This window comes from Eupeodes corollae, chromosome 3 (assembly GCF_945859685.1).
Source record: "Eupeodes corollae chromosome 3, idEupCoro1.1, whole genome shotgun sequence".
Lineage (NCBI taxonomy): Eukaryota > Metazoa > Arthropoda > Insecta > Diptera > Syrphidae > Eupeodes > Eupeodes corollae.
Window position 1 is genome coordinate 6196367 of NC_079149.1, and position 22519 is coordinate 6218885.

At 35.1% G+C, this 22519-nt stretch overlaps 3 protein-coding genes across 3 annotated transcripts in view; 2 read left to right on the forward strand and 1 right to left on the reverse strand.

Annotated features, from left to right (window-relative positions):
• The first annotated feature begins 200 nt into the window (after nt 1-200).
• LOC129952632 (uncharacterized) lies at nt 201-819 on the forward strand. Its single transcript, XM_056065367.1, has 2 exons — nt 201-693; nt 749-819. Exons 1-2 carry the CDS (start codon nt 229-231, stop codon nt 791-793), a joined length of 510 nt encoding a protein of 169 aa, XP_055921342.1. The 5' UTR covers nt 201-228; the 3' UTR covers nt 794-819.
• Nucleotides 820-960: 141 nt separating this feature from the next.
• Nucleotides 961-1571, reverse strand: LOC129948991 (uncharacterized). Its single transcript, XM_056060163.1, has 2 exons — nt 1127-1571; nt 961-1062 (listed from the first exon to the last, which is right to left on the reverse strand). Exons 1-2 carry the CDS (start codon nt 1487-1489, stop codon nt 961-963), a joined length of 465 nt encoding a protein of 154 aa, XP_055916138.1. The 5' UTR covers nt 1490-1571.
• Nucleotides 1572-8542: 6971 nt separating this feature from the next.
• LOC129952723 (probable nuclear hormone receptor HR3) overlaps nt 8543-22519 on the forward strand; it is a 269230-nt gene continuing 255253 nt past the window's right edge. Inside the window, exon 1 of the mRNA XM_056065522.1 lies at nt 8543-9626. Coding sequence (XP_055921497.1) covers nt 9620-9626 — 7 coding nt within the window. The 5' untranslated portion in view covers nt 8543-9619. The remainder of the gene's footprint in view (nt 9627-22519) is intronic.

The following is a 22519-nucleotide window of genomic DNA, read 5'->3' on the forward strand; positions in this document are numbered from 1 at the left end:
CCAACAGTCCGTTTTTTCATTAAAAAAAATCTACAAAAAATAGTACGCAAATTTGGTAAAAATTGGTACGAGTACATATAGACAAACTTTGAATCAAGACAAATCGACAGACGAGATGGGAAGTTATCAGTGTGGGTCGCATCCCAGCCTCTTTTTATTATTGTTTTTGTTTGCTAGAGCTTATTTGGATTACGGTGTAGTGATAATTTTTTTAGTAAAACATACATAATGGAGGAAGATTTGTTGGCAGCAGCAGGATATATGACGTGTGTTGCAGCTGCTTTGTCATTATATGCGTCTGCAAAAGAAAAGCAAGAAACATCAAATTCTAAAAAAAGGGAATGGGTTAAGACATGGAGACTGAAAAGGATTGAAAATAGCTCATTTAAGTTCTTGTATGATGAACTTCGTCTGAATGACAAAGATAGTTATCGTCGTTATTTAAGAATGGACGAAGAATGTTTCAATGAAATTTTAAAACTTGTGGAACCCTTGATTCTCAAAGAGACGACTCAAATGAGAGATCCGATTGATCCTCGAGAAAGTTTGGCCATGTTACTACGTTTTCTTGCTACTGGGGAATCTTACAGGAGCTTGGACTTTCAAACCCGGCTATCGCACTCATTCATTAGCAAATTTATACCAAGATGTTGCTCTGCCATTTATTCATCTTTAAAAGGAAGATATTTAAAAGTTTGTTATGCGATAACGATGATTTTACTTTGAATTTATACATTTTTGCTTTTAGTTTCCGAGGAGCTTTATGGAGTGGGAGGATGTGGCTGATGTATGATGTGGATCTTGTATTGATAATCCTTCTACGGTATCACTACTACTATGCCGATTTTAATGAAGAGATGGCTGACTACTAGAGAAGGCTGACCTAACAAGACATCACGCTATATTATAGTGCCTTAATAATAGTTTAAACACTCATTCGGGAAATAAATACATATACTCTTAACCTACCGGAACTGTTGTATGTAAGGATCTAGATGTCTTTGGTAAGCTGTGTACCTCTGGCTCAGCAATGATTTCCGATGATGTGGGATCAAAATGCTCCTACAAACATAAATGTTCATTAACACAAAATATTTATTTAATTTTCAATTCTAATTTGACTTACCGACAAAAATGAAATATTTGACTCTCCAACAACCTCATCACCGGTGTTATCCCAGAAATTGAGCCTGTCGTAGCACCACAATATAGGCACATACACTTCATTTGCACCCACACCACTTCTTTTTGAACGGATAATGTTATTTTTTTCTTTTAAATATTGCGTTTTAAGCGTTCTAAGCTTAAGAATAACATCTTTCACAGACGTCTCCGGCCGACAACATTTTGTTTTCTCCGCGATTTCGTTTAAACTTTGTGACTTTTTAACGCGGTTTTTATAGTCAGCGTGACAAATTTGAAATAAATTTGGATAGTCTTGTAGCACTTCTAATAATTTAAGCGTTTGAACTCGAGTCCAACTAGCCATTGCCTTAAAATAATTGTTTTTTGAATTAAAAAAAAAGAAATGAAAACAGCACTAGCAAAACAAAAGCAAATTTGTTGTTTACTTCGACAGCAAATAGAAATGAAAATGTATGTCAAAAAGAGATTGTTTGAGAAAGAAACATGATTTTTAACGCAAAACTCATATCTGAAAATGAGGAAAAAGACGAAACTTGGCATTTTTTGTCCATCCCTTTCCTTCTTTCTAAAAATCATCCGTTCTCTTTCCTGAATTAATTCTTTTTTGCGCTTGTGTAACCAGGCACAAATTAAATAATTAATATTTAAGGAACGATTTTTGTGAGCATTTTTTCTTAGTTTAAATAAATAAAATAAATTAGGTGGCGCAACATGAAATACCAGGGCCTAGTGACTTAAAACTCGCAACCATTCCTGTGTGCGAGTAATGTTGTGAGAGATGGAAGGGACCTACAGCTTATATGCCGAAGCCGAACGGCTAATTTGAGACTTTTTCATGACAAGAATTACTCTTGGAGGATTTGTCAATTCCTCGCAAGAGGCAGTACCCGTGAAAAAAGTTAGGTGGCACAGGCAGGGATTGAACCCAAGACCCCTTGCATGACAGTCCAACGCACTTTTTTTTTTAATTCATTTTTATTAGTTTATTCTTAAACTTATCTTAAAGCTAGACAAAAATTTATAAAACTAGCCTAATTATCCATAACTTACAACTAACTTAATGGTCCAACAGTCCAACGCACTAACCATCACGCTATGGGTACTACTTTTCTAAGTTTATTTGTATTTAAAATGAAACGTTTAATTTATATCATTCTCTCCGAAATTCCATGACACTTTTTATTTGTCACACATTGAAACTTTGAGGCATGTATGGAATTCGTTTAAAATTAAGACCTCGAGATTTTAACCAAACTTCTTTGTGAGAAAAAACTAGTTTGAAGCCAATATTTTTAAAATTTGAAATGATATTTAAGTCGAAAATAAATGTTTACCTTAAACTTAACTTGGTTAAAAACTGTCAATTCGATTGTTCTCAAAATTGTACAGGATGCTGACAACAATATTTTTTAAAAGGTAAAAATAACTTCAATGCCAATATCTCCAATTTTTTAAAAGATATTTAGGTCGAAAATCAATTTTTACAAACTGTGAGCAATGTTAATATAGATTTTTATTTTTCTTACAAGATGTTAAAAACGTCATAAAATTATTTTTCGAGGTGACAAATTTTTTTTGTCAGTTTTTTTTTGATTTTTGAGAAAACCGTTAATTGGAATATTTTCCAAAAAATAAATTTGGTTCGTAAAAAAAAACTATAATATTTTTAAATTTTGATTTGAAAATCGTTACAGTTGTTTTTTTTTAATTAATTTTGTACATAAACAATTTTTTAATTTTAATTTAAAAATATTTTTAGTATGCAGCTATTTAGAGCTTATAAATACATGTTTTACATTTCAATTATGTTAAAAATAATAACCAATTTTCAAAATTTCGAATTTCAAAAAAAAAAAACAAAATTGATATTTTTTTAAATCAAAAATAAAAGGTTGTGCAAACTAAATTTGTAGTTCTTGAGAAAACATAAAAACTGAATTTCAAAATTGTGTGTGTTTTGGGGGGGGGGGGAGGTCATCCAAAAATATTTTTTTATATTGAAAAAAGCCCAATTAAGAAAAAAACGTATTAAGCAAAAATTTAAGAAAAAATCTATCGATCGGTTTATTCGAATTTTTAAATTTTTACCAACAAATTTCTATGAGGTAGTGTAAATGTCCTTTTAAGTCTTAAAAATCATGAAAAAAACGCCTAAGTCGAATCGGTTCAAAACCTTAATTTCCAAATTTAAAGTCAATGCACCCAATGGTTTGGGTTGTAGCAGTCAAGTCAGATAGACAGACGGACGAAATCGGAAAATCTTCTCTTTTCGAATTCTCTAATATTGTAATTTCATGATTTATTAAAATCTCGAGTTCGAAAGTGTTACGAATTCAAAACTTGCCATACACATAATATTATGCAGTTCTTCAGTGAAACGATTTTGTTCCGAGCTATAACATCAAAAATTAGCTGTTCATTAAAATCGATCACGTTATTGAAGAAATAAAATTGAACTAAGAAAAAAGTTCTGGTTTGAATTAAATATTATTTATTTTAGTAAGAACATTTCTTACCTTAAGTTTGCTTTTGATACCAATAAGAGGATTAACTTTCTAAATCGCTTTCAAATCTCAAAACAAAAATTTCAAAGAAAAAAAAAACAATTGGTTTCCATGCGCTCTACCCTTTTACCCTTCTGGCTAAGTCTACGTCGCTGTACAGCCCGTACAGCTCGTCGTTCCATCTTCTCCTCCACTCCCCTTCGATGCATACGGGACCGTGGATCACACGAAGAACTTTTCTCTCGAAGTGACCCAAGGTGCTTTCATCCGCTTTTGTCATAGTCAAAGGATGATAAGGGTCTTATATAGCAACACTTTCGTCCCTTGAGAGAGGTCTTTACCACTCAATTGCTTTCTTAGCCCAAAGAAACAGCGGTTAGCAAGAGTTATTCTGCGTCTGATCTCTACGCTGGTGTTATTTTCTGCGTTTACAGCGGAGCATAGGTAGATGAAGTCCTTGACTACCTCAAAGTTAACTCTGTCGATGGTGACGCTTTGACTATATGTCTTTTCTTGACGACAGCATGTAATTTGTTTTGCCTTCGTTAGCCGTTAAACCCATTTTTTCCGCCTCTGCCTCAATACTCATAAAAGCCCCATTGACATCACGCTGGTGTCAATGGGGGCAGCAGCAGCCCCAAATAATTACAGTGAATTATTATACGACTTGTAGTATTTGTTACATTGTCACAATCCTTACGTGCGTCTTTCTTGAAGTACCTGGTAGAACAGGAATAACGTTCTTGATCAATCTTTTGCTTGCTAAATAAAGAATACAAGGAAAAATTGTATTAAGAGTAGCATCATCTGGGATTACTACAGAATGAAAAAAAAGCTCACGGCACTTTCAAATTGCCTTTAGATTTGCAGAGCCAAGTGCCTCCATTTTGTAGTATCTCTAAACAAAGCTCACTATAGCCAAAGTGCTTAAAGAAACGACGTTTAAAGGTGGGCCTGAAGCTCTGGATCGTACAATTAGACATCTAAGAGTTGATGAACGTCCGTTGGGAGGTGTTGTTATACTGTTCACTGGTGATTTTCGGCAAACATCTTTGCCAAAATGATATAATAATAAAATTCTTTTAATGTTTAAGTCCCATCAACAAACTTATCTTTATATTGATACTTTGACTCTTCAAGATAATGCAATTGATATTCCAATTGAATTCTTTGAATACATCAATACTTCCTCCAAAAAAGCATAAACTCTGCTTGAAAATTAGAGTTCCAATAAAACTTATGAGGAATTTAAATGTACCGAAATTGTGTAATTGTACAAGATTACGCATAGTAACTATGCAAAGGAACGCGATTGAAGCTTAAATTCTTTCCGGCTCAGCCGGATACGAATTGAAACTTGGGATCCATCTCATTATTTAAAGCCTAATAGTGTTTACCAACAAAAATAACTCATAACTCTTTCAATACCAATATTCTAACTTATTTCTAATTTAGAATTCATAGAAGGCTACAAATAGGTTTACCAAAATTAAATTGCGGTGTACACCTGTGACCGGATAATGTATTTCCTATCAATCCCTTTACCTTAAATAGGTATCACAATATAAAAATGTTTAGACCATTCAAATTTCAAAAACTCCACTAAAATTGTATGAATTATCAATAAAAATCGAAACAATTCTATTTTCATAACATAAATTGCCTAATTCATTGAAACTCGAACTTTAAACGCATACAAAATCGGAAATAATTAATTCTATTTAATTCCACTTGCATCGAATTCGACGCATTTAATCCATCATCACCCTCCCCTCCATTTATACTTGACTTGTTACTATAGCGATACCAAAGACCGATGAAAAGAAAAAAACTCACTTTAATACAAATATCATAAAATATTACTGCACACGTGCTACCAGTATATTAAATATTTATATGCCTAGCCTCTATCCTTCTACATTCATCCCCTTTAATTTTTATAAGAAGAACAAAAAACCGCATACAAAAAAAAACAACAAAAAAAAAACACCACAAAATATGTGGCTATGGCTATGCGCCTAAAGATTCCATCCGAAATCAGCTGGTTTCACATCACAATGATAGAGCTGAACTGCTAGAGGAAGCTCACTCGAAAACACAAAATCGATTCTCAGATGCCATACTTCATATAATATATAGGAACATTTTCTGCTGACTTAGACCAAATAATATATCATTACACTCCAAGAAAAATCTACCCTGCCACCACACCGCACGGTATCAGAACTCTTCGTCGTCATCACCGCTGTGTCGCTCGGTCTTGAGTCTTGGTCTTATCGAATGAAACTTTACCCCCTTTTCGCGCAGCATTAGATTCCTAGGTATGCATTTCCATTGTCAATTTTTGTTTGTACTTTGGATTTCCAACCGAATATAATACTGGAATGTATCCATTCTACGAACAGCCCCATCCCCAAGTTTCAACACAAAATTTACCCTGAACCTGAAAACAAATCACCCTAAAAACACACATTCAAAATTCCAAAAAAAAGAAAACTAATAATTGCAAGCCAATCCTTACACTGCACTGCGCAGGACCTCGATGCAAACTCAAACACCCCTTACACAAACGCTATACCACAGTTTCCGTTAGATTTTCCAACAAACACAAAGAGAGAGAGAGAAAGAGAGAAAGAAGTGGAAAAGTGCACGAGTTCGAGTGTCTGTGTCGTCTTTCGTTCCAGAATTCTACATTTTTCATATTGTTGTGCATTTCTGTGTGTTCAATGCACCACCCCCTCAGCCCCCCGCAGAAGCCGCCATCAACCCCTTTGTCAGTTGTTCCACATTCCAGTTCGAGTTCTTCTTTTTCTACGACACGAGCATTCTGATGATGGGAAAATCATTTTATGTGTCCCCTGGAAAATTGCCGACCGACTGACTGAAATCAACCGTTTTCGGTGTTGTTAGTTTTTTCTTCTGTTGTTTTTCCGGAGAGCAGTTTTCATATTATACACAATGAGAACGAGACCGAGAACGAAACCGACCGACACGACGAAGACCGCGAGAGAGAGCTTAGCGCATTGAAACTCAATACTGAAGAACTGAAACTGAAGTGAAGGAACCAAAAATCCGCCATTCGTGTTTTCAATCATCGAGTTTTTTGTTGTGTTCTTTCGGCATCGAATTGAAATTTTTCCTCAAAAATCTAAGGAAGTATTCGAAAAAAAAGAGGCATATTTTTGAACTTGGTGTCTTCGTGTGTGTCGAAAATGAAAACCGCTCCTCCCTGACACCATCAGCAGCACAGCATCAACATCAGCTAGCACCCAAGTTCCGGTTTTCAAACATCAAATTTTGATCCTGAGATTTTTATTGTTCCCTTGCCGTTATTTTTAATCTTCATCTCGAAACTCGACCAAACTCATCGACACATCGATAAAGGAAGGAAAAAAGAACAACAACAACAACCAGAGGGAATCCTATCGAGTGCGCATTGCATTTCCTCCTCGTATCGTACCTACCTACCGAAGTCCTCAAAATAAAAAGAAAAAGAATTTCCAACGAAAAAAAGGACTTTTTAACTCTCCATAGCTCATAGCTGCGGTCTCTTGGTTGTGTTGTGGTGGTGGTGCAAGGTGGAATATTATTAACTTCTCGATAAGAAAATTATAAGAAAAAATTTATATTTCAAATTAAAAAATATTAAATTTTTAAATATTTATTGACAAATCACCAGAGAGCAATATTTTATAAAAAAAACACAAACATCAACAAAATAAAACGAAAACGAAAAAAAATAAAAACATCAACAACAACAAAAACAACATAAGTGCGAAATCGTAATTAAAGAAATTAAAAATTATTAAATATAAAAATAAATCCTCGACTGAATTTTGTGCCGTTTCTCCCAAAATAAAAAAAAATACGTCTTCAAATAAAATTTGGGATAAATTTAAATAAAAACAAAAAAAAAGAAATATTTTTAACAAAAAAGGCTGATTTTTCTCTTATTTTAATGTCGTACATATTTGTGTGTTAATTTTTTAAATTGTAAAATTAATTTTATTTATATACCTTGCGCTGAAAATAAAAAATTTAAATAAAACCTTTAAGAAAAATTCGTCAAAACTCCCAAAAGTATACTTTATACTTAAGAAAAAATAAATTAAAATTAAAATTAAATAAAGAACAACAAATCGGAAAGTTTTTCTTATATAATTTTACAAATTTTCTACTTAAATAAAAAATAAAAACAAAATTTCAAATCGTAAACTTCGCACAAAAATTTGTTCTTAAACAAAATAAAAAAAAATTTAAATATAAGTTAAATATCTAAACAACAAAAACAAAAAAAATTGCATATTTCTAAGAGCAAACAAGGAAAAAAACAACAAAACGATTGAAACGAACAGTAAAAAAAAATACAACACCTTCCCATCTCCAAACTACCCATCCGCCCACTTACCAGAAAACCCCCCTTCTTCCAATCTTCCAGTCCATCAGCAGTCGAGTGTTAAGTTCGTCGGTATTTAGTGCGCCGAGATTTGGATTGGTTCGTGTCCTTGCTATAGTGGTGGGTGCATAGGAAATAGTTCTGTGCGTTTTTGAGTTTCGTGTTTTGGATACATTTTGTGTGTGTTTGTAGAAGTTTTGTTCGTTTAGTTTGGAACGTGGTAATGACATGAATAATTCTTAAGCACACTCCCTCGCACTACTCACTTACTCACGGTGAAACGAACGGTAAAGCGCACGCATTGAGACGGTATACACTGGAAAGCTCTGGCTTGTTTCTCTCTCTCTCTCGAGATATATAAATATTTTTTAAATTGGGTGGTAAACTTGAATTGTTTACTATTTGTGAAGAAATCTTAGAAATAACAGTAAATTGGGTAAATTTTGTGACTTTTCGTGACGGAATAATAAATTGTTGTGTGTGATTAGATTCGAAATCAAGATACAAAGTGGCGACTTCCCGTAAAATTCAGTCGTCAGCGTCAGCGTCGTCGTCCTCGTCGTCGTCGTCATCGACATCGTCATCTTCATCGTCCTCATCGACATCTTCATCGTCATCTTCATCAGCTTGTGCTTCAGCTGCATCGACACCGTCGTCGTCGCCGCATACATCAGCCGTTCACGCAGCAAGCAGCCTAGTCACGGACGAAATACAAATTTGCCATCAATCATCGGCGGCAGCCCTAAAAACTGCTGCGAATTTTCGTAATAAAATTCCGTCGATATCGATAATTCCGATACCGCCGTCATCATCGTCGTCGTCGTCATTGACAGTTGCCGCCTCGTCCTCGTCGTCGTCATCGTCAACCGTAACAACTGCAAACAAAGCGACATCACCGCCTCTAGTGGTTAATAGTGCGACTCGTTTCTACAGCATCGGGCAGCAGCGCCCCCAACAACAACACCAATCCCAACAAACGGACAAATGCAGTTCGGCGGTGTTGAAATTTGACGTCCGGGAGCTGGTGCCCAAGTCACACACGAGTACGTCAACTTCCACAGATCAGGGCGTTGCACCCATTATCGTCAAAATCGAACCGACACAATCCTTCCAGATTGTCGACGAGAACGATACGCGTGTCCTTAGTTTACCGATATCGGACTGCGATCGCGTTGGAGCGAGCTGGATTGATCTAAAGGACATTGCCGGACTGCAGGGCAGCACTTATGTCGATGTGAACTTGGATGCGTGCGTTGGAACAACTGGACACCAACAACAACAACAACAACACCAACAACTTCAGACTGTTCAAATTCAAACACAGCAAGAGCCACAGGCTCATCACTCGAAGTCTAATAATAATTCAACGACTATTGTGACCACAAGTGTGGGCAGTGGAGGCGGTGGCAGTGGCAGTGGTGGTGGAGGTGGTGGCGCTGGCGGCGGCGGTGGTGCAGTGAGAAATTGCAAGGCTGGCGGAGGATTAGTGGCAACTACGACACAAACCATAACATCGGCTGCAGCAACTACAACACGTGAGGGATTATCTGTTGGAACAACATCAAGTGGAGCAATGACAGGTAGGTCAATATCAAGGCATTGCCAGACATAGACATAGCCCTAGACAGTTGATGGTGGTGGGGTTTGTCTTTTATCTTTATAAGGCAATTTCTTATCAGGATTTGTTTTTATCTAGTTGAGGTGTCTGTGGGGCATAATAAAACTATGACGATGATGATTATAGAAGAATGACACCTTGAGAGGCTGAGCTGTGGAAATAAACAAAAGATTAAGAGGGTGACAGAAAGTTCATAGGTACTTGATGGGATTGAATAGGGCCTTTTGCTGAGTTCAAAGGGTTGTTTATAGTTTTGAGAATTGGCCCGCTTAGACAGACGTTCAAATGGGGAAAACCTGTTTACTGAATTCTAAGTAGAATTTGAATAAAAGCGTCTTGCACCGCCTTTTATCTCCCATAGAGGTTTTTTTTCGAAACAAAGGACTTCTTAGTTATAGTGTTAAGGACGTACAATGAAGCTTCCCATCAAAGTTTTATTTTTTTGAAGGAAATATCTAATTTTTCTGAACTAAAAATGAAATGACTTTAAAGAAGCTTAATAGGAGGTTTAGATGAGCTCAAAAAATATGAAAATCACCTCTTATTTCACGGTTTTAAGTATCGAAACTTAGACTTTGGCATTATGATTGCTGTAATCTCTTGCTTATATATTTTTCTATAAAATTTAAGGTTAGATATTTATTTTATGAGAAAATATCAATTTGTTTGCTAAAATTTGTGACTCAAATTGGTCATATTTCAATTTTATTAGCCCAAACCTCAATTCGATATTGATGCAGTTTATCCTAATAAAACAGAAAAAGGATTATTAACAAATTTTTTCGTTTGGTTAAGTGTTGTAAAAGTTCAAGCATATGTGAAAGCTGAAAGTTTTATGATGGCTTTGGTCTATCTATACCTTTTATACCTAAGACTGTACAAACAAGTCACCTGCCAAACCCTCAAGAAAACACATGTGGATGATTTTTAACAACTTCATGTGGATCTCTATCTTTGTCACGTTCGTCGAGTCAGTCGTCATCGTTGTGGTCGTGGTCGTCTTGGGTGTTAAACCAAAACAAACACAAATTTCCGCAGAAAAAAAAACACCTCTGGCTCAATGGCTTGTTGAGACTGAGACTGATGCTGATACTGATGGCAAGGAAATAAAATATATTTTATGCTTTTTTGGGCTTGGTTTTTGTTGCCACCTCAAATCCAATAGCTGCAGGCATATTTTCGCACACAAAAGTGTCGATTCGTATACAATCCATCCCACTTATGCCGCCACTGCCCTCCACAATCGTCGGTCTGTATAAGAGAGTGTTGTCCAGTCCAGTCCCAGCCTTATAAGTTTGAGTCGTAAAATAGCATTCTTAAGAATGCTTAAATTAAATGGAAATTTATTTGTCGTCTTTATTTTTTTTTCTTAAATGCAATGAGCAATTGCAGAGAAATCACATATTGCACGAATAACAGTCACCGACTTTGTCGTGAATTGTGAAAAAAGTTGTGTGTCAGTTAAATTTTATTGCCTCACCAAAGATGTACTTTACCTGAAGCTCTAACATACCTGAAGCTCTACCTTACCTTGGTCTGTCTTATGATATAGAAGTCGCAAAGTAACACTTGTTATTGTGGGTAAGGTTTATATGTTTATGATTCTTTAAATTAAATTTTTCCTGTGACTTAAAGTCGCTGAAGTGCAAATCTGTGTAGAAATATGTACTTTTAGCATAAATAACGTAGGTACTTATGCAGCTGATGCTTCAAAAGTGTTTTTGATAAAGTTTTTGAAAAATTAGAAAACGTGAAAATTTAACAAGGAATTTCTTTTTTCTATTGATTAACCAATTAAATATACGAGAAGATGGCATGAAAATGACAACCACAGATCTAACTTAGAAATGATAATGATTCAAATGAATAGAAAGGGAAATAAGTCCCTAAGTGACAAAAAAAGGTAATTAGTTATGAATTCTTATTGGAAAAGAAAATTTATATTCCAATTCAAATAAATTAAAGTAACTTAGTTTTTGTTCATCACCTTAATATGCAAACTAAGTCAATTTTTGTACTGTGGAGTTATTTCACATTTACTGGGAATTAAATCCCTGAAAGTGCTTATGTTTTGTTTCATATTTTATGGTTCTTCTAAGGATAAGAACTTGATAACTATAAAATTAATAATACAAGATGAAAATATTCTGATTTCGAAATAAGAGCCATGATGTCGCCATAGCATTTAAACCACATTTAGCCAAAAAGTTAATTTTAGTAGAAGAAATGGTGATTCGTTAATGGCCTGAGAATCGCCTTTACGGCAATTGTGTTTATTGACGAAACCATTTAACCGCACTTAACAACGTAGAAGGGACAAAGTTCTCTATGAAATTTGGGAACATATTTACTTTTCTCAAATTAAATTTCCAGAATTTGACAACGTTGTTTGGGCGTTATTTGATTTATGATTTTCTTTTTAACCTTTTTTTAATAAATTTACCAATTTAAAATGTTCTTTCAAAGCCTGGGTTTTTCTGCTCGACTTTAAGTACTCAAAAGCTGTTTTCATTTAACTGCCTGTTTTTGTTAGAGCTGAATTTTGAAGTTTTTGAAGCTAGATGATGAGTGTTGGTACTGCGTTTCACCCAACAAATATACCTTTTCTAAGCTTGTCTCAGATCTCATTAGTTTGATACTTTAAGTGTGAATATGCGTAGGGATCCTTCTTCAGATAAGTACATAACATATCTATATGTTTGTCTCACAGAAAATGGCACTCAATAACAATATAAAGATATTCAGATGAGCTTTTATTTAGTCCATCGAATAGCTATATTGAAATTCGCATTCTATAAATAGTTCAGTAGAAAATTCCCAGGAAAACTCATCGGCAGTATTCGGATTTTTGTATTTAAAAATTGGTACAACTGAATGGAGACCTGTCAGAATAATAATAAAAAGAAACACAAATAGAAGAAAGTTTTGCGAAAATCGAAAATTAAAATTGACTTCAACAAAAGAACTAAAAAAAGGACAATTTTCAAGAAGAAATGGTAAGAAAACATTTGGAAATTGATATTCTATAAAAAAAAGTTCATTTAACAATTGCAGCTTTGACATAAAATAAAAACTTCAGAAGGGGGTTTGTTCGTAGACTACAACATAAACATGTGGTGTTGGATCGAGCTTGAAGCTCGCTTCAATTATTAATATACATGAATCAATTTCAAATGAGCTTGATTCGACTCGATTCCGATCGAGGATACTAATCGAGTCGAAATTTGTGAAGAAAAACCTGTGTGAAGTAGTTGGTTTTACAGATAATGCGTTATGGTCTGCTTATTTGCATGTTTGTGTACGAAAATAAAATTTTGTTTTGATTAAATGAAAAAAAAACATGAAGTAGATAGCATATTCTTATGTGGTGTTGCACTATCTCACTTAAACTTCATAACAAACATCGAAACACCATTTGCATTTCAGAAAGTGCTGTCAGACTTAATCATTTTTAAGTCTTCTTAGTGATCTTTTCTTTTGTTTTCTCTTGAAAAATTAGCCCAGTTAGTCCATTTTTATTAACAAAACTAAATAATATCAACAGTACCAGATTGATATTTTTCCACAATTAAAAACACATGATTCCAAATGCATAACTAATGCATAACTACTCAACGAACACAGCCATCGACATACAAATGCAATATCATTCGTACCAACATTTGGAAACGAAATCACATAAGATTCATTCGAGACTCGTATAAATGTCAAAAACCCATCCGTAGTAAGATTCTACTTTAGCTTTTATCTGAAGTATTCTTACTGCGGATATTGTTTTTGTTATTCATTTAATATCCTACTATACTATTGACAGATTTTTAAACAAAACACGGGTGTTGTCACTGACTCCGGTTCGTTGGAAATTGAGAAACAGAATTGTCATATAGTACGTTGGACTGTCATGCCAGAGGTCTTTGGTTCAATCCCTGCCTGTGCCTTCTAAAGTTTTTTCGCGGGTACTTCCTCTTTCGAGGAATTGACAAATTCTCCAAAAGTTATTCTTGTCATGAAAAGTTCTTTCTCAAATTAGCCTTTCAAATTCCTCTTAAGAACTGTATATCCCGTTCATCCCTGAAAAACATTAATCGCACACAGGAATGGTTGAGAGTTGTTAGTTCTCAACGGAATGTTGCTCCACCTACTTTATTTTTATTTAAGAAATCACAGTTTGTACTGAGACGTCTGTCTCGCAATCAAGTCACAGAAAAAGTTAAAGAAGGAAAAACTATGGCGGGCAGCTATGGGTTTTGGTACACTTCGAATCAAAGAATGTCATTTGGTTTTTTGTACAGTTAGAAATAAAAATATCATTTCAGAAATAAGTTATTGAACTAGCCTTAGTGGGTTTACACGATGGATATTGATAATGTAATCGCTACAGTGGAGACTTATTTGCAATCATTTGTGGTCCTACGATAATTCAACTATAAAAGACTTTGTACTGAACTTAATTCTTGTCTTGATTGAAGCCTCCCGGAATCTACCTTCCTCATTAATAAAGGTCAAAGATTATCAGTTTAATTGGGACCAATTAATCAATTTTAGCAGTTTGTAAAATCCATATGGTGTCAGAATTTGTGACATATCAAATAGTCGTTTTTCTTTTTTAACATAGAATAGATCTCTGAACAGAGTCCGACATAATCTGAACATCCTTTGAACAAAGTGTGTTCTGACCGTTTAGAATTATTTTTGAAACACAATTGAACACTTAAACTGTCACTATTTGACATTTCAATTAATTTCTCAATCAGAAACAAGATATAAGATACAAATTATAAGCAAACAAGCACTTGATTTGTTTTTTTTTTTTAAGTTTTTTTCGTCCATTTCAAGCCTCCTAAAAGTAACCAAGACTTGAAAAAATATATTTTATTTGTTATTTCTTACATAAATTTACCTTCTGAACTAGACCTGGTATTTTCCTGAGCCGTTTTAATTGTTTGATTACTTTTTCTTCAATTTCACCCGTCAAATGCTTGTGTTTAACATTCAACTCAGTCTGCTTAGTTATTTTATGCTGAGTTCATAGAGCACGCTTTGAACAAGTTCAGAACACGTTCAGAACGAAAAAAGAAACACAAATTTGAAGCTCTGAACGTTCAGAGAATTTTTTGTTTGACAGTTCAGGCTCTGTTCTGAAGTAAAAAAGAAAAACGCCTAATGAATACGTCTGTTTTCCTAATTTAAGTGTGTTTGTTTGGTTTTTCCCACCAACTGCCATTTTGCTTGGACGTGTTCAATGCACCGTTATTAATAATAGGGGATTCGCTTTTTTTGTTATCAAAAGTTTATAATTTTGGAAATTGATAAAATTCCGAAAATTTGGAACCATTAAAACAATAAGCAAAAGTTGTATTTTTATTATCAATAAGAATATTTAAAAGAACGTAAAAAGGGGTTCCTCTAATTATAAACCAGTTTCTTTTCATAATCTTTATTAACACTATTTCTAACATTTTAAATTTTCTATTAATTAAAGGTTCATAAAAATAAGTAAAACGAAAAATTGTCTAAAAACAAACATCTCGGGGTTTTGGTATCTTTGAATTTTAAACAATTAAAAGTCTATACCTATACGAACTAAAACCTCTACAAATTTGCCTCAATAATTACTGTGTGGGCAACCCCCTATTCTATAGGTAGTGCTTCCATAAATTACAACTAAAAATCCTAAGTCATAATTGCTTGTAAAATGTCCACCTCCATACCCCCCGTTCTCCCCGTTTTGGTGTGTCGGCTTTATACCAATAAAATGTTCAGTCAAAAATAACAATTTCTAAATGCACATCATCCACGTTCTATCCGATTACTCAACAACTTGCTGGCAAGAAATGAAAATGTAATGTGATAATTTGTATGAATGGCACAAGACGCGATTGACCTCAATAGGTTCGCCATTCGCCGTTTGCCGTTCGGCCCGGCTACGAGGCTACAACTTCTGTGGCCGGTTCGATAGTGTTCTTCCACTGTTCTGCGCACCATAATATGCATAATGCATGCATATATTATATTCCCAACTACAAAACAAAAACAAAAATTCTACCGTCTTATAATCCATGGAATTCCAAAGTACTTTTTTCTGTTCTTTTATACATTTATCGTCCCAACGATAAAGCAGCGAGGAACAACACAGTGGCGGGCAACGCCAACGGTCGGTGGTGTAGTGTGGAGTGTAGGTAATGTTCCTACCTAACCTACCTACAGTTCGGTGCGACAACGTTAAATCAGAGAAGAAGTAATCAAACAGAATGTTCAAGAATTCTTCACCGTACTATGTTCTGAGCTGTGACTGTGCTGGTGCTGTGCTGATGATGATCAATAACCGGAGCCGTCATCAGTCAAATTGCCAACTTCTGAGATTAATTGCTTCCAATAAACCCTCGGAGCTAGTTGTATTAAATCAACAAAAGCAGTAGCGGCAGTTCGCCATGAGGAGCAACGAATCCACGAAAAGAAATTCTTATGAATTTCCAAGAGATAGGAAAAGGTAGTATAACCAAACCATAACCATTCTGCATCAGAGATATGAAGCCGCCAAACCGATTATCTGAGTGCTGTGTGACAAGTCAAAAGAATTTCCGTCCGCATGAGCGGGCATTTTTATACCCTCACCAAACCCGCCATCTACCTCAACCATCTTGTCGTCGTCGTTTGTCGTCTAACAACACACAACTTCTTCCTTTGCGAAAGACCCCATCTGCAGCAATACGAAAGGAATTTCCAATTCAAAAAGGTCCCTGATGATGGTGGCCTGGTGGGGTGGGCTCCTCACCGTCACCGTCACCATACCATCCAACGCCACGCCACTCACCACAACACACCATCACCACACCATACCACACTCGCTCACTCACAGTCATAACTGTATAGTTTGTAGTTGACGTAATTACCGCTAGAGTTCGTCGTACGGTAAAATTATAAAAACAACAAAAGAACATCGCGCAGCGGGAAGAATTATTATATGAGTCTCCCCAGCTCCGGCCCTCTTAGCCTCTGCCACAGCCCCATCCACAGTCCCAGCCTTATCCCCAGCCCCAGTATGTTTGCGTTACCAGTTACCAGCATAAAAGAAGAGAACGACCCGTTGCCGTTGTTGGTTGTACTGAATTGAAACTTGGCTAAAAGTAACGAAAGTTGAAGCCAAAAGGATTCCAGAAAAGAACGTTCTTCTTCTTCTTTTTCTACTTCTTTTGCTGCTTCTTTATGGGGCCTAAGTTAGTGCGATGAAGTCGATCATAGTCTTGGGGGTTAGTTGGGAGAAGTTAGTGATGGGGTTTGGGGATTGGGTTGCAGTTAAAGCCAGGCCAACATTTTCATAGATACCTTTCATATTATTTGTGTTAGAGAGCCAAAGTTAGCACAAAGCAAAACTGATGTTAATGTGCCAAAAGCATGAACAAAAGTAGAACGCCGCGTCGTCGTCGGTTGTCGATTGTCGGTCGTCGATAAAACAGTAAAAGAAAGCACCAACAAACCCGAATGAAGCTATAATAACAGCACCTAGAGAAGAACCATCATCGTTTAGACTTGTTTAGTTAAAATAGTTAGAAGAAAAATAAGAAAGAGGTGAATAGCCAATAATAAATGGACGTGCTATGGGAACACTAACAAATAAGAAGGCAAAAACTAGAAAAAAAAACTATTTATACAAGATAAATGACGAATGGTGCGATGGTAAGGTGGTGCAGGGGTAATGTGGTGCGGTGGTAAGGTGGTGCGGCGGCGACAACGTTCCCGCACTTCAAAGAACAAGAATTTTGTTTGTGGATTTTGTTTTTGTTGATGAATTTGCTTTAGGGCAAAAATATAACAAGCTTTTTTTTAAGGTATTCTATGTTCGTACCTATTTCAAGTCATTCTCGTATATAAATAATGAGGATTGACATCAGATTGATAACCAAATTTCGTGGTTTGATGGAAGTTTTTGGAGGAATGATTAATTGAATTTGAGTCACACCTTCCTTCACAATAATTCAAAGAGGTACCTTACCTATCTATAGGTTCCTAGACCCTTAAGGCTATCGCCGATGTGAGTATACGATGCGATGACTTGCCATTTTTCTTTCTTTGATTTGTTAAGGTACCGTTATACCAACAATGGCAATCAGGCTTATCAATTTTTTTTGTTTAGATATTGAAAGGAATCTAAAAAGTTTTAGGAATAAGAATAAGATTCTTTATCAGAGAAATGGAAATAGAATCTGCGTTTTTGTGTTGTGTCTTACATATATAATCTTTGTATTCAAACCAATTCTCTTTTTGGATATTAAATGTTAAGTTTTTAAATTTGTCTCCTAGCTCACCCATGCTTACTTTGCTTACGTTTTTGAAATTACTCAGAGTTGGTAAACATTTTATTTCGATTTTAATAGCTTTTCAAAAATTAAAAATATTTTCTTAAAATTTTTTTTATTTCACAAAAAATATTGTTTTCGATATTCAGTAATTTTGGTTTTATAAAAATCCAACAGTCTGTTTTTCTCATAAACAAATAAAATTTACAAAAAATAGTACGCAAATTTGGTTCTTGATAGCTCTCAAATTAATTTCACTCATCCAATTTGTAAAAATTTAAGAAATGCTACGAAGATTGTTTAGAATTTGTTTTCGATTAAAAATCTATTTAACAAAACTATATTTTCAAACTAAACTGTTTTTTGATATGAAAAATATTGTCGGTTAAAATTTTTAAGAATAATTCAACTGACAACTTTTTTAGCCCAACACGAAAACCTACAAACTTTTAAGCAAGACAAATCGACAGACGGGATGGGAAGTTATCAGTGTTCATCGCATCCCAGCCTCTTTTTTTATAAGAAATGATAAGAATTTGCTAAATGTAATAAAAAAACGGTTTTCGACTAAAAATGCAGAAATTGAAATCAAAGTTTTATTTTTTTAGAAAAATTTAAGTGACAATTTTATTTTCTAAACAGTAAAACCTACAAAAGCAACAGAAAACTAATAGAAATGATTTTTTGCTTAAATATTATGAGAAGGTAGAAAAATATTGACTCAATTATTAATATTTTATTAAAGTTTTAGAAAAATCGACAGACAAAAACGAATGGGAAGTTGATAGCGTGGGTGGCATCCCAGCATCTTTTTTATTTAATTAGTCCACCTTAAACGCCAATAATTTCCATCAAATTACCATTTCTGGTAGGAGTGAAGATTATTTCCTCAAATGCTTATATTAATATATCAAGCGATTTACCTCCTCTTTATTAATAGCCTATTTTCTTATTTCATCTTTAGAAATAATGATTAACATAAAATATCTATCTGCTTATTGTTGCACAAAAATTCTAGAAATTAAAACTGTAATTACTGATTGCAGAAATGATGGTTAAGTAGACGCAGAGAAGTTCTTGACGCATAACACAAGAAACATGCTTCATAATAATATTCAAGCATAAATCTTCTGCTGTTATTAATAATGAAATATTTTCCTTCTTTAACTGTTAAAGCGACTATGTAACTATATGGCAACAATTACCTCAACTTTGTCTGTTGTTGGATCTTTCATTCTATGCTGTACTTACTTATTTTGAATTCTTGTAAACTTTAAAGTTGGTAGGTTAGGTATATACTCGAATATTAGTATCTACAAGAAGTATCTAATAGGTACAAGATTGACAACTCAAACTAAACTGTGTCATAAAAACTCCAGATTAACCAAGAACTTTTTCGTTTAACTGTTAATGAATTAATGGAAGTCTATGTGTTTTATGAAATTGATGTTTATGTGAAATGACAAAAATTGCCTTGAAGAACAACTAAAGGGTTACCACATTAGATCAAGTTCGGTATACCACAATGTGACTGGGACAAGAAAATAACACACTCTTTAATAAGTGACATAGAAAAATCTAAGCCATTAGGAAATTGTAAGGCTGCTTAAATGATCACTAACTTTATAAACTAGTAGTACCTGTAACGTGATGGTTAGTGCGTTGGACTGTCTTGCAAGGGGTCTTGGGTTCAATACCTGCCTGTGCCACCTCAATTTTTTTCCGGGTACTGCCTCTTGCGAGGAATTTACAAATCCGCCAAGAGTAATTCCTGTCTTGTAAACGGTGATTTTTTAAGAGCTTGAAAACTTTAAAAAAAAAAAAAAACGTATAAAATTTGCAAAATCTCATCGATTCTTTATTTGAAACGTTAGATTGGCCCATGACATTTACTTTTTGAAGATAATTTCATTTAAATGTTGACCGCGGCTGCGTCTTAGGTGGTCCATTCGAAAAGTCCAATTTTGGGTAACTTTTTCGAGCATTTCGGCCGGAATAGCCCGAATTTCTTCGGAAATGTTGTCTTCCAAAGCTGGAATAGTTGCTGGCTTTTTTGTGTAGACTTTAGACTTGACGTAGCCCCACAAAAAATAGTCTAAAGGCGTCAAATCGCATGATCTTAGTGGCCAACTTACCGGTCCATTCCTTGAGATGAATTGTTCTCCGAAGTTTTCCCTCAAAATGGCCATAGAATCGCGAGCTGTGTGGCATGTAGCGCCATCTTGTTGAAACCACATGTCAACCAAGTTCAGTTCTTCCATTTTTAGCAACAAAAAGTTTGTTAGCATTGAACGATAGCGATCGCCATTCACCGTAACGTTGCGTCCAACAGCATCTTTGAAAAAATACGGTCCAATGATTCCACCAGCGTACAAACCACACCAAACAGTGCATTTTTCGTGATGCATGGCCAGTTCTTGAACGGTTTCTGGTTGCTCTTCACTCCAAATGCGGCAATTTCGCTTATTTACGTAGCCATTCAACCAGAAATGAGCCTCATCGCTGAACAAAATTTGTCGATAAAAAAGCGGATTTTCTGCCAACTTTTCTAGGGCCCATTCATTGAAAATTCGACGTTGTGGCAGATCGTTCGGCTTCAGTTCTTGCACGAGCTGTATTTTATACGGTTTTACACCAAGATCTTTGCGTAAAATCTTCCATGTGGTCGAATAACACAAACCCAATTGCTGCGAACGGCGACGAACCGACATTTCACGGTCTTCAGCAACACTCTCAGAAACAGACGCAATATTCTCTTCTGTACGCACTGTACGCATTCGTGTGGTTGGTTTAATGTCCAATAAAGTAAACTGAGTGCGAAACTTGGTCACAATCGCATTAATTATTTGCTCACTTGGTCGATTATGTAGACCATAAATCGGACGTAAAGCGCGAAACACATTTCAAACCGAACACTGATTTTGGTAATAAAATTCAATGATTTGCAAGCGTTGCTCGTTAGTAAGTCTATTCATGATGAAATGTTAAAGCATACTGAGCATCTTTCTCTTTGACACTATGTCTGAAATCCCGCGTGATCTGTCAAATACTAATGCATGAAAATTCTAACCTCAAAAAAATCACCCTTTATAAACTTTAGGTCCCTTCCATTCCTGACAACATTACACGCACACAGGAATGGTTGAGAGTTGTAAGTCTCTAGGCCCTGGTTCTTCATGGACCGTTGCGCCACATAATTTATTTCTTTATTTATTAAACTTAATCTCGTAAGAGTTAGTCGCCTTAAAAGAGTTGTAAAGCGTGTTTTTTCAGAAGTTTAGAAATATTAAACTTGGCTATAAAATTTTAACTGACGGCCATTTTGTCTGTTGTCTAGCGATTGATTTTTATTTTGGTTTGAAATATTTAAATAAGTAGACCGACGACGCCTTAGCACAACTTCCAAATTCTTTGAACGATGAAGCTCGTATTTGAGGTTCATCCCCAAACATATGCTGCATGTCTTCATGATGTGACTGACTATTCGGTTTGCGCTATGGGTTGATGGAATAATTTGTTCATAGTTTCTTAAAAGCGATGATGGCCAGAATTTTATAGTCAATGGAGTTACGCTGTATAGAACCATGATTACTGACTTTTTCGTTTACCAATTTAACAACCAAGATGTGAAAAGAGCTGTGATTTATCAAGATCACCTGCAGAGACTCAACCGGTCACATAGTTTACACAGTTGATTTATTGAAAAACAAGCCTGTCAAGCGCATAGTATCACCTTACGGACCAATGAACTGGCTTCCAAGATTGTGCAATTTAACGCCGCTTGACTACTTTTTGTTGGTACTTGTGAAGTCAATGGTTTACGCCATTAATATCGAACCGAAAGGCAATACTACGTACGAGCCATGCGAGTCTATTATATGCCAGAAGTCTTATTGGAATTATAATTGCAGAAGATTATCTTTGGATTTTTTTTTCTTTTATTCCATTTCAAAGTTCTAGGTCTCTTGAAAACACCCTTTATATGTGGCCATTTTAATTTTGTAAATTTATTTAATTTTTAAAATTAACTTATCGCTTAAATAAAAATAAAACTGGGTGGCGATGCATTCATTTGTGAACTAAAGGCTAGTGACTTACAACTCTCAACCAATCGTGTGTGCGAGTAATGTTGTCAGGGATGGAGGGGACCAACAGTTTTAAGCCGAATCCGAACATCTTATTTTAGAAAGCACTTTTTATGACAAGAGTAACTCTTGGAGAATTTTTCAATTCCTCGAAAGAGGCAGTACCTGTGAAAAAACTTTAGATGGCATACGCAGTCCCACGCACTACACTTACGGGTATTCGTTTACCTATCCATATAAAACAAGAGGTCCCAAAATTGATCCCTGTGGCACACTGTAACTCAGCTCGATATTAACTCAGAAACTCGATTTCCTAAAACCACTGATTGTCTTCTCTTCGAAATGTATTTTTAAATTAGTTTTTCTTAACTTTTAATATTCTTCGAAAAAGATTTCTCGCTTTTAACACGTCTATAATGTTTGATGTTTTATTTCTAAAGATTGATAAAATATGGCAACCCCAAAAAGCTATT

What these genes read in the sequence shown, in the direction of transcription:
- LOC129952632 (XM_056065367.1), top strand. Translation starts at nt 229, where the DNA reads ATGGAGGAAGATTTGTTGGCAGCAGCAGGATATATGACGTGTGTTGCA. An exon ending in TAAAAGGAAGATATTTAAAA is followed by an intron (nt 694 to 748) that starts GTTTGTTATGCG and finishes TTTTGCTTTTAG; the next exon opens with TTTCCGAGGAGCTTTATGGA.
- LOC129948991 (XM_056060163.1), bottom strand. Translation starts at nt 1,489, where the DNA reads ATGGCTAGTTGGACTCGAGTTCAAACGCTTAAATTATTAGAAGTGCTA. An exon ending in CAAATATTTCATTTTTGTCG is followed by an intron (nt 1,063 to 1,126) that starts GTAAGTCAAATT and finishes TTATGTTTGTAG; the next exon opens with GAGCATTTTGATCCCACATC.